The following is an 18,911-nucleotide window of genomic DNA, read 5'->3' as shown; positions in this document are numbered from 1 at the left end:
ATATAAAAAAAAAATTTAAAAATCAAATTGTGTATTACAATTTTTTAATGAAATGCTAGAAAACAAGTTATATAATTGTCATAAAAAAAAACCTATTCAATTTACCTTTAAAAAATTCATGATAGTAAGTTATACAATGTACTGCCTTGCTCCATATAGATTTATTTCTTATTTCATAGCTTTAACCCCCCAAAACAGCAGAAATATTTTGAGTAAAGAATACCTTAATTTATAACCAATTGAACTTTAATAACTACAAAAATCTATCAAAATATGGACTTTTATACAGAAAAAAAAACAAAAAACTGTTACCTCCCCGTCCATCTGTACAATCTTCATGATTGGTTTGGCCTTCAGGTCATAATTGATATTTGGTGGCTGTACACAAAACTTCCTTAGAATGGAGGCCAGTAGACCATCCTTCCATTCTCTACAAAAAAAAAAACTAAAATGAGACAACAACCAAACAACATAGTTACCTAGAAGATACTACACAGCTTTCATAAATGCAACATAAACATACAACATGCTTTAAATCACTCAAAGTTGTCATAGGTTGTCAAATACTTTATTGCCGAGATGTTCGGTTTTACTGCATCCGATTTCATTTTACATATATGATAATGTCACATATCTATGCAGTGGTGCGAACAATAAAACATTGTCTACATTCAAACATCAACTTAAGGGTGGTGTCACTTGGTGGTAGGTTTCTATTGGGGTGAGGGCATCAAAATAGAAATGTGTGGTCAAATTTTTTAAGTGGAAATCTACTTTAATCATTTAATTTGCTTAATTCGCATGTGTAAAATACTTTGTGTGCAATGGATTAACATTCGTATCGGCAGAACACTTCAGTTTGGGAATATTTCATGGGGATGCACTATAAACAATTGCAAAGGTATTTCATCAGATTCTCTATTTGCTCCAGGTATTTAGGCATCACTACCGTCATCAGAATCCAGGCATACTTCAAACAGCCCAGAATCATTACTACAAACGGCCCAGACTCATTCCATGCTCACTACAATGAGCAGTTTTATTCAGCACATCCATGTATTTTTGTGCACGTTATGACATGTAAAATCGGTACTTTTAATCTTTAGATTTACTATGATTTTACATTTTTATCTGTATATATTTCCAGGACTAAAGTGCTTGTGCACAATAAAACGAACTTTTCTTCTCGAAAATAATAGTTAAATAAATAAATAAGTATAATCTTCCTGTATTTACCTGTAAAACAATGCACGCAAATGTAATCAAAAGCTGCATGCAAACGTAATGATTTTTGCGCACAAATGTAATGCACAGACTGCATTTGAATCAGATAAGTTTTAAGATTGTATGTCTTTCACTTCTAAAATGAGACATTTAATACTTGTCCCTACCACACAATAAGCACTCTAATCAAGATATACCATTAGTTCTTCACAGGGTTGGAATTTAAAATTTTCACGTAATAGCCCACCAAATAGTTTTTGGTGGCTCTGTGTTATATTATCAAGAAAAAATGTTGAAAATATTATTACTCTGCCCAGCTCACATTTTAGGGGCAATATACTTACTTAGTTTTCTGATCAAGATATCCCATGAGTTCTTCAGATTCTACAGCTTTAGTGAATACATTCTGTACACTGATAATTTTGCCTCTAGATCTCTCTGCCACGGCAAATGTCTTTATACACTCACTTTTACCACATCCAGGTGGTCCAACCACAAATATCTGAAATATTTCATTTATCTCATGAAATCTCAGAATTCAAAATAGAAAAGACAATGAATATTATATTTATGTTTTTTAAAGAATATTCTCATACATATTTTTCATCGTATACTTAACAATGCTGTTTTTCAGTGTTTAAATTTCTAACCTTTACTGCTTTGTGTTCTCAAAACAAAGTTGTACTGCAAAGTACTTTCTTTATCAAAGTATTGTAAACCAACTTATTTTTGAGAGTGATTTATTTTCATGATTCTCACCAGTAGAAAACTAACGCAAATATGTCAAGCTTGGATCTTCTCTTATATTTATATAACAATTATTAATACTCATATAAAAAATATCGCTGCAAAATCAGTTAGAATGGGCTTAATGCAAAATATCTGCAAAATTAAGTTGGTTTACAGAAACTCAACAAAATTTCCTGTAAGCACAATTCAAAATATGAAATTTTCATAGTTAATATTTACTAAACTTCTTAACTCAATATCTATATAATTATTCACTTACAGTCTGATGTGATGCATTAAGCTGAGATAGCTGTGCTACCCTGGCTTGGAATGCTACACCAGGTAGAAGATTTAGCTCCCCTGTTGCTATAGCAATAGCATCCTGCATGTCCTCAATCACGTTTCTCTGATGAGCATCTAAGAAGTTTGGTGCTGTCTGAAGTGGGACTACAGGAGTATTCAAAGGAATGGAATCTACAAAATAAGTATTGAATAGACAATACAGTGTGTTCTTATTTATCATTTTCATTCTATATTTTAAAGGGATGGTGTTTTATGGAAATATTCAGTGAAACCTCAAGCCATCTTTTTAAACACAATAATTTGTCTACACAGAATTCAACATATAAAATAACAAATTTTCAATAGGTTTTTTTATGTACCATGACGTAAAATTTTAGACAAGTGAAATATTAGAAATTGTCAAAGTAAATCATTTTGGTGCATTCCTGTCTATTTCTTTCATTTTTTAAAAAATCAACTGTATACAGCAACCCTAGTTGTAATAACAATATTTAATATATTCAGTACAAAATTTAATATAAAAATACCATAGTATACATGATATACTGAGGTTTAACTGTTATTTGCAACTGAACTTTTGACTGTAAACTAACAAAGTTGGTACAATGACTCTTTCTTATGTAAATGCGATTACAATTTTCTATATAAATAGATCTACTGTAAATTCAGAAATTATTGCGTGCATTTATTATTGCGATTTTGTCATTTTAGACTAAAATGCGATTTTCATTTTTGCGATATTGAGAAAAATCCTGTTTAATTCACATAAAAAATTTCAAAATGCGAGTTTAAATTATTGCGATTATAACCCTTTTGCATTTTTCGCAATAATAAAGACATCGCAATAATTTCTGAATTTAGAGTATGTAAAAACCAATATAATAATAGTGATAAAATTTACAGGGTGGAAGAAACATAAACTATAAGCAATGGATAAAATAACAATGTAACCACGGAAAAACTGTTCATAAATAATAATAAAATTCAACACATGCAAACTTTCATATCTTGACTTACAGCCTCTAGGTCTAACATCTGTCAATGTGTTTTGTAATTTGTTTGCTAAATAAATCAATCATATACAAGCTGACTTTGGATTAAATTGTTACATCTTATCAATTCTTTAATCTCCTTTAAATTTCAGTTTAAAAAATAATTTATACATTCATTTTCTTTGTTCTCTTAAAACAATATCCTTTCACTTAACTCTGATAATTAGATATCAGAAAATTCATTTATTTTGTATTATAAATACTACTGTAGATTCTTTTTTCTGCCGTTCCTATTTTCAAGGATTGGAGAAAATTTGTGATTTTGACAAAGTCTGAATACAAGCCTACAGAAAATTTGTACTTCCTTGAACACTTAGATTCGTGGTTCACCTATACCCAAGAAATCCACGAAAATTGGTATCCTACTAGTAATAATGAATCCGCTGCATGAAAAATTTGTAAAAAAAACATAACATTGGAACAAGTATGCAAAATAAAGGAAATGTTTCACAGTTGTATTTACATGTTTTATTCTTTAAGATATTATCATGTTTTATTCTTTGTTAAAATACATGTAAATACCACTATATAACAAAATAAACATACTTAAAAATGAAGAAACATCTGAGAGTTGAACTTACCAATTTTATAGGTCAAAAGAGAAGCAAAGATAAAGCATGTGTTTAGAATGATATGAAATAAAAAAAATTACCTCATTTCTCTGCTTACAGAAAAACATAGCCTTCTTAACATTGTTCTTAATAATTTGATTGGATAAGGCTATTTATAACTGACAGAATTTTTTTGACCAGCATGAAAATTTAGGTTAATATCAATGTTGAATATTTTTCTCTAGTTGTGAATATGCTTTTTTGTACATTAATTAAGGCTTAAAATTAATATGTTAAATTACCTTTGTTACTGTTATGAAAAACAGATTTACATGATACAGACATTTGTCTTTTGTTGAAGACCATAATTTAACCTCAAAATATCTTGATTTGAGAGTCAAGCTATCTTTTTGAATTATACATTTTGTACATCTCCTTTTATTCACTGTCAACAATTATTGATTACTTTTTTCCTACATACAAATTTAATCAAATAGTGGTCTCTCAGGGGCAAATTCAGAAGGGGGGGGGGCAGAAAAATTATAATTTTTTATGCTCAAATTGTTAGAAAATTTCTTTTTTCTTTTTAATTTTTTTTCTATTTCAAACAAAGATATGACACCCCCCCCCCCTTTTTTCCTCTTAACCTGAAGTGTAGCTGAATCAACCATGAGTTATACTGAGACACAATGTTTTTCAGATGGAATTGGTCTGTATATACTTTTGCGGTTTTACAGAAAATAAGTGCATAGACTATTTGAAAGTGCAAAGTGAAAAAAAGATTGCATCTGCATATACATAAAAGTTTCAGATGTCTAGGCAACATATCTGATTTATTTCCAAGCAAGTTGATCAGTGCAGTCATCATCTATATAGTTGTGTGTTTGCTTTGTAGTACATTATTATCAAGCTGCAGTTACTTGTCTTAAAGCTTTTATATAGATACACGCTATATATGAAAATAAAAATAAAATTCTATCCAACTTACCTTTCAAAGCTTTTGATACTAATATGTAATTGTTGTTTTCATTTAGTGATAGCATCATGATTAATAAAAATGTCACACATTCACATCATATTTAACATTTTGTTAGAAAATAGAACTGTTAAGATTAATATTAAGAGGTATAACACTTCAGCTTGCACCAAAATAAAATAAGGTATATCTCCTAGCCAAACAAACCCATAAAATCTAATATATGAAACCCCTCCTCCACCCCAAACTGTTGATATTCCCATTTTCATACTTGTTAAAGGGAGATAATTCCTATCAAATTTTAGCAGCAGATTTTCTCTCCAATTTTTTTATTAAGATTTTATTGAGCTATAGTTTATGTATAAATCTTATCAAAATACAAAAGAAATCAATAGAGCGCTTACACAGCATGTTTATCTATTAAGTAAAAGTAACATTTGCACAGGACCCATCCCAAAGGTTACATTAGATAACTTCGAGCAAATGATTATGCTTATTTTTTTTTAAATCTAAATCCAAATATGAATGAAATCAGTTAGCACTTACAAGGCCATTTCCCACATTCTCAGTCATTAAGGGGCAAAATCTGACAAAAATTATGACCAAGACTCACCTTTAAACTTTCTTATGCTTTTACTTAACTACATCTTGTGTATGAATTTTAATGAAATCTGATGTAATATAAATTTGCTAAGAAACTTGGTGGACAAATATGTTTATGAACTTGTCTTTCTTCCCTTTTTATATTTCTATCTTTTAACTTTAAAAAAAAATAAAAAAAGTGATAATATCAATTCACTAAATGACTAATTCAAGCTTTTTATTATCTTCTGAGATATTTGAATGCCTACCCTTCCAAGCAAAAAGGCATTTTATTACACATCCTAATATAAGTTCTATCCTACCTTTGAGAGATTTGCTGGATGTTATACTCCTGGCTGTCCTAATTCTTCCTGATCCATCTTTGTGACTAGTCCTTGATGGAGGTGGCTTAGACAGGATTTCTAGTTCTCCACCAAACACCATGGGTATATTAAGGTATGGCCACAAGTCAGTGATCAGTGTAGCAAACACACTAGCATCCCGACCATGAAGACGTGGAAGGAACGTATCCCTTATAGCCATGACCAAAGCTTTTTCTTCTTGGTGAAGTTTCTGTTCTGTCATTAACCCATCTACAAATGTTGTCATAAAAAAGTTATACATTGTTCTAGATCATTCAAATATTTAACTAGATCTCTAAACTATTATGGACTAGTCAATACATCAGTAACTATAGGCGTTTTATGCAATAACAGACCTGTTGCATAAAAACAACAAACTGCTATTATTTTCAGACAAATATTATTATTTCAATTGTGAAAACTCTATTTTGTTTGACCTGATAAAGTCAAGGAGATGCATTTTTTGTTTGTTTTTTTTATTAGCTCATCATAGGAAGATAGAAATGAGGGGACATAAGGTCATCACTCTGGACGTCCATGTTTGGAAAACTTAAGTTTACAGACAAAATATTACCAAAGAATATATACTTCTTTCAAAAGAATTAACAAGATGTAAAGTGAGATTATCACATCTGGTACTAGATTAATAGAGAAGATACATTTTGAATTGGATATATGCTATGCCCTTTATTAGGTTTGGAAACATAATATTAATAAACAACAGGTCTATGAAAGCTTTTTTAAAACAACTTACTGTTTTCTTCTTTTTCCTTTTTCTCCTCCTCTTCCTCTCCTTCTTCCAGAAGTCTGTGTGTGTCTACAATACATAGCATTGTGTAAAAACTCAACTGTTTTAGATCTGTAATTCAACAAAAATATGCAGGAAAAAAACCACGGTAAAAATCAGATACTGCATGTATCCAGTACACTGTTCTAGCTAAAAGAACTACTGTAAGCTAAGAACTTTTTTATAATTGTAAAAATTGCTACAGGAAAGGATTCGTAAAAACTTTTATGGAGTTATTAAATGTTTGTAAAGAACTGAATTTCCAGAAAATTTAACTGTGTGAAAATAGGGACTTTTAACTTGCTGAAGCAGCATCAGATGGGGCCTTTCAGGTTTCCCAATTTGTGAAAAATTCAATCATTTCCTACCCAGAAAATATAACCAAATCTGTGAAAATGTCTCAGCTTCAAAAGTAGCCATCATACATATCCAAATTTATGATATGGACAGAAGAAAAGGCTAACACTGTTGCCTACTTAAAATGAATTGCACATCTTGACCCAGATGCATAAGTGTTTAACATTGTGTTGTTTTGACAAAATCAAGACTTGACAAATAAGTGAATCTTTCTATTCGATATCCAATATTTTCCTGTTCTGCACTGTCACTAGTGTTAAGATTCTCACCTGATTCTTCTACTGGTTCCTCTTTGAGTTTCTCTAGGTAAGCTCCTGCTTCTGATACTACATCCTTCATAGTTTTCATGCTCCACCCACCACAACTGCCACTTACATCACAGCCTGGAAAAAGATTTCTGAAAACTTTTAAACAAAGTATAGATGTCATTCCTTTTACATAACAAATAGAAATAATTGTAGTCTGTATGATGAAACAGAGAAAACAAATCACACTTTTGCAATGATATTTTCTTTTTTTAGAACATTGGTAGATTTGCTTTTTATAGGCATGAATGTGGATATTTGAAGCAACTATTTTTCTAAATCATTATTATTATTATTATATTTAAACCTGTCTCATGAACAAATGTATAATAATTCAAACTGGACAAATCCTGTGCAAAACCTGTCACAATAGTTAAAAATGTTCCATCTCATAAGGATAAGGTTTAGACTGATTCACTGACTATTAATGTTGACATTCTAGTCTTCAGTTTCCATAGTGATATGTAAATGAGTTTATGCGAGGATAAATGTGTAAATTTGAATATTTATATTGTATGTATAGATATTATACAGGTTATATGTGTATGTACTTCTGAAAAAAAAATAGTTTGAGCATCTTAAAAGTAGCTAATGTTAACCATCAATATTAAAAGTTAAGAATCAAAACAATAAACCTCAGACAAGTTACTTGCAAACAAAACAATTAGATTTTTCTGTTTAGAATCACAAATACAGAAAGTTACAAAATTTTATGCACTAGATGAACAAAAGATTAATATACTTTTTTTTTAAATTTGAATCACATGAAATATACTATCAAAAAGTTTAAATAGATAAAATGCTGATTGTGGATCTAAAATTCTAAATACGATTTTATAGAGACTATATTAGATTATTATTTAGAAAATGAAAAGAAAGAAAATTAATGATAGAAAGAAAATAAAATGAAAAATGACCAGACACAAAAAATACTTCAATTACTAACATCTAGACACATCCATGTAGTCTGATTGATTGATTGATAGATAGTGATTAAATGCTGCTATTTAAAAGCCAAAGTCAGAGAATAAAAAGAACTGAGTCCCAATGTATCAAGGTCATATTCTCCCATTGTGAAATAGATAAGCCAATATTTGATCAAAAACACAAAGATGTTTTACTCTACTCCTTAAAACTTGAATTAAAGAAAGTTTACATAATTTTAAAAAATAATTTCTACACAAATTTGACTGACAGTTTGCTGTAGAGGTTGATATAGCTGATTGAAGAATAATTAAACAGCTTAAGCAGCTGATAACAGCCAAAAAAAGACTATCTAAAATATGTATAATATAAGCTGATGGCAGTCACTTCATAAATCTCCTTAACTTATATCGCTTTATAAATTATATGTCTATAATCTTAATATGGTTAGCATATTTTCCTGAAAACAAAAAAGCTAGTTATTAAAACAGCCCTCCATGCAGACTATTGACTACATCCAGTCTAATGCTTCAGTTGCACAGACACTTACCCATAACTCTAATTCTACCTGTTATAATAAATATTAATTTAACATCACAATAATCCTACTAATCCTTTATTACTCTAGCAATAATACTACCTAATCTGGTTTCCATTTCCAATAAAAAATACTATAATATTTTTTCTTAGCAATTATACTACTAAATCCTAAATCTGGTTCCCATTTCCAATTAAAAAAACTCTAATTGTTTTCTAGCCTTTCTCTCCAGGGTTCTAAAGTTCTAAAAGTACAGCAATTGTTTTTATGACACTTCTTGATTACATATTGTAGCTTACTTGTACAGTGTTGAACTGTTAGTCATATGAAACAGTGGTTATAAATGGATATTTGGTATTAATGAGGTGAAAAAGATTTTTGTTAACTAAAAGGTGGCAAAACAGACTTTTCATTGAATATAAATATTGATAAAAATTAAAGATATGAATTGGAATATGATAAATTGAGTTGTAAAAAATGTAATTTGCATAAAAAGAAAGGGAAATATTCATTCAGTAGATCTACCCATATACTCTACAAACCTAAGATGATGTTTTCTGATATTGGTACATTGGTACCAAGCAGTCTACGGTAAAGTTCATAAAGGGACATTGTCTTCCTTGCCAATTCTCTAGCACCAAGAAAACCTGTAATATAAATCTACTTTAGATATGTATGTTCTAAAAAGAAAAAAATGTATTTGTGGCATATTATATTTTAAACATTTCTTTCTGTAGTCAAATTTTCTAATATGCAAAACATATTATTATAGCTATTTTACGAAATTTTCCTTTGATCTTACTGACTGATAATTTCCTTTCTCAGCACAGTAGAGTGATATGAAAAATTATCGCTACAAACTAAGGGCGCAGGTGCCGTTGTCAATGAAATTAACAACGTCGTCATAGGTAAAATAGCGATAAACAGATTATCATTGGTCATCTCAACTCGATTGCTTTTCTCACTTTCGCCGTACCGGCTCAAGCGAGAAAATCAATCTCGTTGAGATGACAAACGATAATCTATTATTATCTATCTTTACAAACAGTAAGATGAAATCCTACTTTACCAAGTGAATAAAAATACAATTACAGTTACTGCTTTAAATATGGCTTATAATTAAACAAATGTAACAATGTTTACCTTGACTACACAACATGACCTCTAAAGCCAGATGAAGGTCAGGTTTAATGATAGATATAGTCCTGAACTGATTCATGATGTAGTCAGGTAAGGCAGCTGTAGCTGATGGATACAAGAGTAAAGCATCAGGATTTCCTGACTGCACTTGTAAGGCACTGTCTAGTAAAGCAAAGCAGGCTCCTGATTGGTTGAGTTGTATGTCATCTGACTGAAGATGGACTGCACCCTTCCCTGCCTTGAGAGCATCCATAACAGATTGTATTAGCTGAGCAAATACACTGAGTACTGATGGTCTCAGATGGTTCAGATTATTAAATGATACCCAGCAACCTGTAAAATAGAAATCAATATGCTATGATGTTACCTTATATGGTAAAACATATCTAAAGTTAAGGATTTATAATAGGTAAGATGGAGTAACTTCAAGACTCAAATAGGTCTTTATATTGATAACTGATGAGTTTTACACTTTTGACATAGGTACAAAGTTATATCAACACCTATTTAAGATTAAACATTCCAAATCAGACTTAATATGACAATGTAATGATACATCCTGCACAGCTAAGCAAACCCCCACAACAAGTGTCTTACTGCTAGACAAAAGAAGTCCAAGTACCCATATCTTATACGCTATCTTATCTTTGGCTCTTTAACATTTAAAGACAAAACATGCTGATATAACTACAGTAAACCTACCAGTTGATGCTAAACCTCTAAAGATGTCATGTAACATCACATAATCTGTTGTATTGGTACAGCTAAACTTGTACAATGGATGTCCTAGAGATCTGGCTAACTCATGGGCTAATTCAAATTTACCACAATCCTGAAAGTACAAGATATGATATCAGTACAGCTTAACTTGTCTAGTGGATGTCAAAAATAGAACTCACAGGATAATTTGGATTTAGCAAAATCATATAAAAAACACAATACTGTATCATATTTTATAAATTGCTTCGCCGAGCACAGCTGGATACGACCGCAGAGGTCCAACCCTGAACAGTTGGGGCAAAAAAGGACGCAATATTCGCGCTTGATACAGTTCTGAATTTGGATTGTAATTAAATATTTGACACATAAAAGGTTTCTGACACAGAATAACTGTAGTCAAAGAACTTAGAATTGGTTATATGATTTGAATTTATATTCAATTTTTTGCTTTTTGTGCAATACACTTTGCTGTTGCGAATTGACCCCCCCCCCCCCACAAAAAAAAATAAAAAATTTACCCCCCCTTTTTTTTTTGCTTTTTGTGCTACACTATGCTGTTGCGTATTAACCCCCCCCCCACACACACACACATTTTTTTTTGAAAAAGAGAGAAAAAATTGACCCCCCACAATTTCTTTTTACCCCCCCCTACCCCCCTTTTTTTCCAAAAAAAAATTCTTTCCCTCAAGATATGGTCATAATCTCAATTCAAATTTCAAATGGAGTTTGCAACCATAATTACCCATTTAAATTTACCATAGTGCTAACTTAATCTATTTTATAATAGAATTTAAAATATGGTGTCAAATCTTTCATATGGATTTTTTTGTAAAAAAAAAAGATGCAACATTTTACTGGACTTCCTTTATAAATATGCATTTCTTTAAACATAATTTAAAAGCAGTGTAAAGGAGGTAATCAAAACGTTGTATTTGGATTACCTCCCTTACACTGCTTTTAAATTGTCTTAATTGTTCATTAACCATTACTTTATATATAATTTAAAAGCAGTGTAAGGGAGGTAATTCAAATGATGTATTCGAATTACCTCCCTTACACTGCTTTAAATTATGTTTTGTACTAAAGTATTTGTCCTCTAACCAGGATATCCTTGTTTTTCCCCCTTTTTTGCCCCTAATTCCTAAACGGTTTGAGCCATAACTCCCCAAGGCAAATCCTAACCATCCCTTTGTGGTATAATTTCAGAGAGATTTATACACTGTTCCACAACTTATTGTCTGGAAACTAGAAAAATGCTTATTTTTGGAACTTTTTGGCCCCTAATTCCTAAACTGTTGGTACGATGACCCCCAAAATCAATCCCAACCTTCCTTTTGTGGTATTGAACCTTATAGTAAAATTTCATAGAGATCCATTCACTTAAACTAAAGTTATTGTGCGAAAACCAATGTGTCTTCGGACAACGACGACGCCAACGTCATACCAATATACGAGGCAAAAAAATTTTGCGGTCGTATAAAAAAGGAGATCAATTCATTCCATATTTTCCTCCTATATCTAAATAAGTTTTTTAAAAAATCATTAAGATATTTGGTATTTTGATCATCAACAACTATTCTTTCAGTTATTTTTTACTTTTGCTTTTTTCCTTAAAAATGTAGAAGCATTAGAAGTAAAAAGACATCACTGATAACAAATTTTCAAAATCAAAATGAATGATTATTTTGAGAATATTCCAACCGAATTTATATATTCTTGTAATGGAATGCTTGATCTAAACTTTCAAAAGTTATTTCAAACTGATTTGTGCTTAAATAAAAGTACTAAGAAAGAACTTTGTAAATCTGAGGTAGAAATGAATGTATGAAGCAAGCTGAGCAATAATTAAATCAACAGGTAACAAGTTTTTCTAAATAACCCTTGTTAAATTAAAATTAAGCAGACCAGTAACATGAAAATATGAATTATGTACAACTGTTTTTTTCAATAATGATTTGTGTACTGTACATACAATTGGTCCAACACACATTTAGCTCCCATGTGAGACTTAATAGCCTGAGTAAGGGACACAAAGACTCTCTCTCTGTCTTACTTACTATTGGTCCAACACACATAGCTCCCATGTGAGATTTAATAGCCTGAGTAAGAGACACAAAGACTCTCTCTGTCATACTTACTATTGGTCCAACACACATAGCTCCCATGTGAGATTTAATAGCCTGAGTAAGGGACACAAAGACTCTCTCTGTTAGTGGAGTGATCACCTCTCTTGGACTAGACCCAATGTATTCATATCCATAATCAAAATCTGCATTCAGTGACTGCAATCAAATAAATGATAAAAACAATTATTACAAATTATAGGCAACAAAAAATGAAAATAGTCCAAAGACATATGGAAAAATCATGATACTGGTAATATATTAAAACCAATCAGACTGATCATCAGTTAAAATATAAACAACAATGAAACAGATCCACAATTTATATACTGTAAATTCAGAAATTATTGCGTGCATTTATTATTGCGAATTTGTCATTTTAGACTTAAATGCGATTTTAATTTTTACGATTTTGAGAAAAATCCTGTTTAGTTCATATAAAATATTTCAAAATGCGAGTTTAAATTATTGGGTTTACAACTCTGTCGAATTTGTCGCAATAATAAAAACCTCGCAATAATTTCTGAATTTACAGTACTGGTACACATTTTGTAAGAAAAAACTATATCTATACTAAAAAGTAAAAATAACAAAATAGTGGGATCTTTCTCAGGATAAGAGATCTGATTATCAGTTATGTATTGCGATTAAAATAAAATAAAGTAATGAAATCTAGCTTAATTTTTCATTCTCTTGTTTTAAACAGAATAGCATTTGGAAACTTTTATCAGAGTTTTAATAATTTTCTAAATAAAATTATATCATCTTTACAGTATAATAGCTCTATTATCTATAGATCTTTACTATAAATGAAGAAAAATGACCTTGATAGTAATAGATCTATTGTCTTTATTGAAGTAGTATCTAAGTTGAGCACTCCAATCAAATGAGTTTGCTTCAGCTCCTGCATCAGATTCCATAATTCTCTCAATAAAGTCTCTAAGATGTGCCAGCAATGCCAAAAGTGAAGACAGTTTTTGTATTTGACCTGGGAACAATAACAGTTTGAGTTCCGATGGATCTATTTTTTCTTCCTCTATTTCCGTCTCTTCTTGCCGTAATTCCATTGCAGCAGCAGCAGTAATGTTCATGGTATCTATAGGTTCCATTGTTTGAGGTTCTACTATAGCTAGAAATAAAAGTAGCAATTACAGTTATTTTAAGTCAAAAGAAGAATTTGAAGTTTAGTTTAGACAGTTGGCCAGGTAGGTCCTTAGATTTGTAGAAGGGGATCTCCAAGACTTCGCAATCACATTTACTTGTATACAACTCAAGTCTTTGGTTTGTTGCGGCCTGGGATTGAACCAACAACCTCTCACAAGTATTGTTAAAAAAATTCTTCAAACTTCTTTCCAAGTAAAACAATATCATACCAATACTTTTTATTTAAGGTAAGGCAATAATATGCAGGGCTGTTTTCTGCTCTTTGGTCAGGTTGTTGTCTCTTTGACACATTCCCCATTTCCATTCTCAATTTTAGGATTTTACAATATTTAATATATGTGTGCAAGTTTAATTTTTGGACTGTTTTCAATAATTAAAAAATATTGTTGTTTTAGGAAAGTTTTGAAGCAAAAAGCTTTTGATAATACAGTCTACAAATATGATTTTTTACTTCCATGCTCAATTTTTTACCAATTCTAATGACATTGTTTACAACATATTTGTTGACCTTTTTGGCTTCTTAGTCATATGAAACCAGTTTATAGTGTTTATAATGTTTGTATATATAACAAACTTGGTCTTAAGTACACTTTCTTTAAACATTTTTTTCAAAGACCTTTTAGGGATCCTATAATATATATGTACGATCGTGTTCTTGACCTGTTTCCAAGTACTTACAAATACCATCTGCTCCAGGTTCTGTTTCCTCCTCTATAATGGGAGTTCTACTGGTGTCAGCCAGATCCAAGAGAGACCCGTCTTTCCTGGAGGCTTCCAATGATGCTCCACCATAACTACTGCGAGCTCCGGCTACAGATGCATTCTCATCTTCAAGTCCATCTCTCTGTGACTTAGCAGCTGAAGAGGTAAATACAATATATTTTTTTTACCATTGAAAATATACTTCATAATGTAATAATTGATAATAACTGGTTTTATTGGTCCTTTTGAAAAGAGAATAATCATGATACACTATTTGTTTCTTGATGAATAACTGAATACATATTATTTGTTGTTGTTAAGCAACCAACAATCAATTGACCATATTTTTTTGTTCAATGTCTAATAATATCAGACCTTATCTATATTTATGACATCCATCTTATCAGTCAGACAGCTTATACACTATACAAAAATGATTTCCACAGTTACTTAAACATTGAAGTTTATACAACTTAATTTAGTATATTCAAACTTATAATGTTTGCTGCTAAAATTGAAAATGACCACTTTTTCAATAGAAAATATATAAAAAATGTGAAAAAATATAGTTGGGTTTGAGTGCCTATTTTCAAGAAAAACATAACAAAATCAGAATCTTTGGCAGGAAGAATAGTACTTGATTTTTTACAGGAAGTGTATGGGAAAAAAGGAAAGTATAGTAAAAATTTTGAAAAAGTACAATCCCTTTTTTCAAACATGTATTTCATTAAAGAATATTGAAAATATACTGGATGTTTAGTCTTCCAATGTATTCACTAAGACAAAATTAAACAGGTTACACAATATTGAGGAAAAGTTAAAAGGTGAGAAGGTATAACATCTTCCAGGTAACAGGATTCAGGTAATATTTTGACAATGTCTTGATATGAATACCTTCACTTTCAGTTTTCTCCTTCCTAAGTTTTGCTTCCTTTTCTCCCTCCAATCCTTTCAGCAGTAATGTTGTAGCCTTGATACTGGTATTTATCTTAGCTAATGCAGCCTGTAAAATATCATATAAAATTATTATAAGAAAGAAGATATGGCATGATTGTCAATGAGACAACTTTCCACCAGAGACCAAAGGATGAGATCTTAGCATCTATAGGTCACAGAACTACGTTCAACAATGAGAAAAACCCATGTCTATTATGTCTACCTACTATTAAACAAAACCTGGCTTTATGAACACTTTGCAAGAAGTGTCATAATAAGCTAGTTGTTAAAATGAACATGCATTAAAAGCCATTATTACATTGGTTGCAATGAATTACATTGATTTCCCAGTGAAATAAAAACCGATAATTCAACATGTGAAATAAACGTGGTTATTTCACTCCTCTGACGTCATACAACAATAGGCGTTGTCAAGACGTCGATAACGTCGGATCAAAACAAATTGCGAATGCGTAGAAACGATATAGTTCCTTACATTTTCTACTTTAATTTCACAAAAAAGTCATTTTCCAATGTAATAAAAAGAATAACTAATCAAAGAATTCAAATATCGAAAAATATTCAACTCATGACCGAACAACACTGATAATTAACTCATGCGCTACGCGCATTCGTGAATTAATGTGTTGTTCGGTCACTCGTTGAATATTTTTCTCTATTTGAATTCTTTGATTAGTTATTCTATAATTAAAAGCAAGTTTTACTTAGCTTGCAGATGAAGTTTTATATATGAAATTTCTTTTACACAAAACTGTCCGGTATTAAGTAATTCAATGGAAGAAAATAAAAAGTCAACATCTGTCCATACAACTTTCAATGTACAATCTCAATATCCATACAAATGACATCTTGTTCAATAATATATGACTGTCTAAAAAAAATGGCATTCCTATTACAATTACTTGGTCCATTAGTTCAAATATTCATTCAAAATAACAATGTTAGATATGAAAAGATTTCTACAAACCTCTAGCTTATCTTTGGTGCCATTTTCCATTTCCTTTAAAGCTCCCTCTATTGTCTCAGTCATCTGTACTTGAGTAGCTAAGTATACTACTTCAGCCACATGGTCTAAGGTCCAAGAGCTCTGAGAATCTTTGTTTTCTTCCGTTAATAACTGATCAGCTACCGAGGATGCTCGACTTTGCTCCTCTGCTTGTTTCTTACTCTGTCTACTGGCCTGTCTGCTACCAGTTCTACTTGAGGCTCTATCTGTTTAATAATAGGAACATTCATATATTATTTTTTTTTTTATAAATCTATATCTATATACATTTGACAAACTAAAAGAGGTAGTTAAATTCTATACAAAACTCCATCTTGATCGAAAGATATTCATTCTCCAAAATAGTACAACGATACAACTATTCATATATAGAAATGAACTTCAATCAAAACCAGCTTTCCAAATGGAAATACAATTGATTTGACATATAGACAAAATTTTGGATGGCAAGTTGGACAAGGTTAACACAGCCCTCTCTTAACCCATGGACAGGATATACATATCCTTCCATGAATATAAATGTCTTTGTTTAATTGATTCTAACTGTATCATTTGACATATCTTTAATTGAACACAGATGTCACTGTTAAAATAATTTTAACTGCATAAAATGAACACTGTTTAAGTGATAAAGTAAATCAAGAAATTGTACCTTTGGCATTTTGTTTAGTAGCTGATCCTGATTTTTTAATGGTTACTTTACGAGATCCAGCACTTCTAATCTGTCTTGTTTTAGGTCCTGCTTTCTCATGTCCTAATGCTGTAGCCATCTGGTACTGTAAAGCATTCTTAAGACCTTGAATAAAACTTGTCAGCCATGTTTCTATTTGTCCTTCACATGGTACAGGCTAAAAAAAACAATAACAAACATATCAGTAAAAAAACAAATAAAATAGATATATTTAAAAAAAAAAAAAAAAAAACATCTTTCCAATTTTAATGACAGATGTGGAATTCAGATCTAATAAGATTTGAGTATAATTTTTTTTACACTGCTTTTGTTTCTTACCAGGTGATCACCTGGTAGGGATGAAGTCAAACTGCAATTGGGTAAAACATTTAAGAAATTGGTACTGTGAAAGGACAAAGCCTTTAGGATATGCACAGTAAGACAGATTCTAAGCATGAACACATCAAGTTTTATACATTACATGAATCTGAAATATTTGAAACTGGAAAAATATTTTGTGAACATCCAAATTATCATATCTTACATTTTTTTGAATCTTCAAAAATAAGAACTTCACATTAAGAGTTATATTTACATTTATACTGTTCAATTGTCTTAGAAATTTTATCAACAGCACAAACACTTAATCTTAATGCTGAAAATAATTAAAATGATCAAACTAAAATATTCTAAACTGAATGTGGTCATGTGACATACCTGTAGGAATTCTAGCCTCTCTCCCAAAACACTGTTAACACCAGTTATGATGTAGTGATATTTCTCATTGTCTTCTACTTCTTCAAACAACAAACTGCCAACATTCTCAAACACTTTACCAATATAAACATTCACTTGGTTTAAGTCATAACCTGAAACACAATAGAATAACTGATCAGATGGTCAAATATATTATACTGTAATAGACAGCTGTTACGAGCTCTGGTCCTGCTTTTTCTACATGCTCAATTAAGATTTACCATAAATATCATTCGCCAATTTTACATCTTCTGACTCTTGTGATTCTTACAATTTTTCAAAATTTCAATCACAGTAATGTGAAATTCCTGCTTGATTCTGAATCTTAGATGAAAAAAACCAGGCCTTAACAGATTCAAAGGTAATCTAGGAATCCATCAGACTAATTGATCAATAGCATACATCTGATAGCTTGATAGCCTTCTGGTTTTTTTTAAATGAAGCACTGAAAATTTATAGTAAGAATTAAGAAAATTATTTGTTCAATATCTATGCAAGAGGTCAATTGATACAGGTAAAAAAGTTACAGATGTATCACAGACGTGGTATTATACGTCCGTACGTACATTTTACATCCGTAGCTATTTTACCTGTGTATAATGTATCAATCTCAGAAGTTACGATGAATTTTAATATTTACCATTACAGACTATATGTAAGACATCTTCCATTGACAGGAAGTAAAACCTTGGAAAAATCTGTCTTCTCCTTTCTAAATGGTTCAACAATGATCTTCTACACTGCTCCAAACTATGGTTCATGTGTTCTAATATTACCAAAATATCTAAAAGAAAAAGAAATAAATTCATTAAAACAAATTCATTATTCATGGTTTTTACAAAGTCAGCATACAAGCCTATAGAAAATTTTTACTTTATGGAACATTTAAATTGTTGGTTAACCTATACTGGCAAAATTAACGAAAATTTGACCTTGGCATTTTTAAAAAGCCTACTTTCATAGGATCAGATTTATAGTAGAAG

At 30.7% G+C, this 18,911-nt stretch overlaps 1 protein-coding gene across 9 annotated transcripts in view; it reads right to left on the bottom strand.

Moving 5' to 3' along the window:
* The window catches only part of LOC127700861 (uncharacterized), a 97,844-nt gene that overhangs the window by 38,956 nt on the left and 39,977 nt on the right, over positions 1-18,911 (bottom strand). For 6 of the 9 annotated variants that reach the window (XM_052204551.1, XM_052204557.1, XM_052204552.1 and 3 more), the window contains 19 exons: positions 18,569-18,712; positions 17,890-18,041; positions 17,155-17,350; positions 16,464-16,708; positions 15,434-15,542; positions 14,516-14,695; positions 13,498-13,802; positions 12,689-12,832; positions 10,533-10,662; positions 9,834-10,163; positions 9,233-9,337; positions 8,703-8,720; positions 7,193-7,306; positions 6,534-6,596; positions 5,741-6,010; positions 4,848-4,865; positions 2,234-2,427; positions 1,569-1,726; positions 313-430 (listed from right to left, as the gene is read on the bottom strand). In XM_052204551.1, the coding sequence (XP_052060511.1) occupies positions 313-430; positions 1,569-1,726; positions 2,234-2,427; positions 4,848-4,865; positions 5,741-6,010; positions 6,534-6,596; positions 7,193-7,306; positions 8,703-8,720; positions 9,233-9,337; positions 9,834-10,163; positions 10,533-10,662; positions 12,689-12,832; positions 13,498-13,802; positions 14,516-14,695; positions 15,434-15,542; positions 16,464-16,708; positions 17,155-17,350; positions 17,890-18,041; positions 18,569-18,712 (2,993 nt within the window). The remainder of the gene's footprint in view (positions 1-312; positions 431-1,568; positions 1,727-2,233; positions 2,428-4,847; positions 4,866-5,740; positions 6,011-6,533; positions 6,597-7,192; positions 7,307-8,702; positions 8,721-9,232; positions 9,338-9,833; positions 10,164-10,532; positions 10,663-12,688; positions 12,833-13,497; positions 13,803-14,515; positions 14,696-15,433; positions 15,543-16,463; positions 16,709-17,154; positions 17,351-17,889; positions 18,042-18,568; positions 18,713-18,911) is intronic. The other 3 variants (XM_052204555.1, XM_052204559.1, XM_052204554.1) reach the window with 2 other exon arrangements.

Source organism: Mytilus californianus, unplaced genomic scaffold (assembly GCF_021869535.1).
Source record: "Mytilus californianus isolate M0D057914Y unplaced genomic scaffold, xbMytCali1.0.p SCAF_5, whole genome shotgun sequence".
NCBI lineage: Eukaryota > Metazoa > Mollusca > Bivalvia > Mytilida > Mytilidae > Mytilus > Mytilus californianus.
Note: the sequence above shows the minus strand (reverse complement) of the source record. Positions and strands in the feature narration are given on the sequence as shown.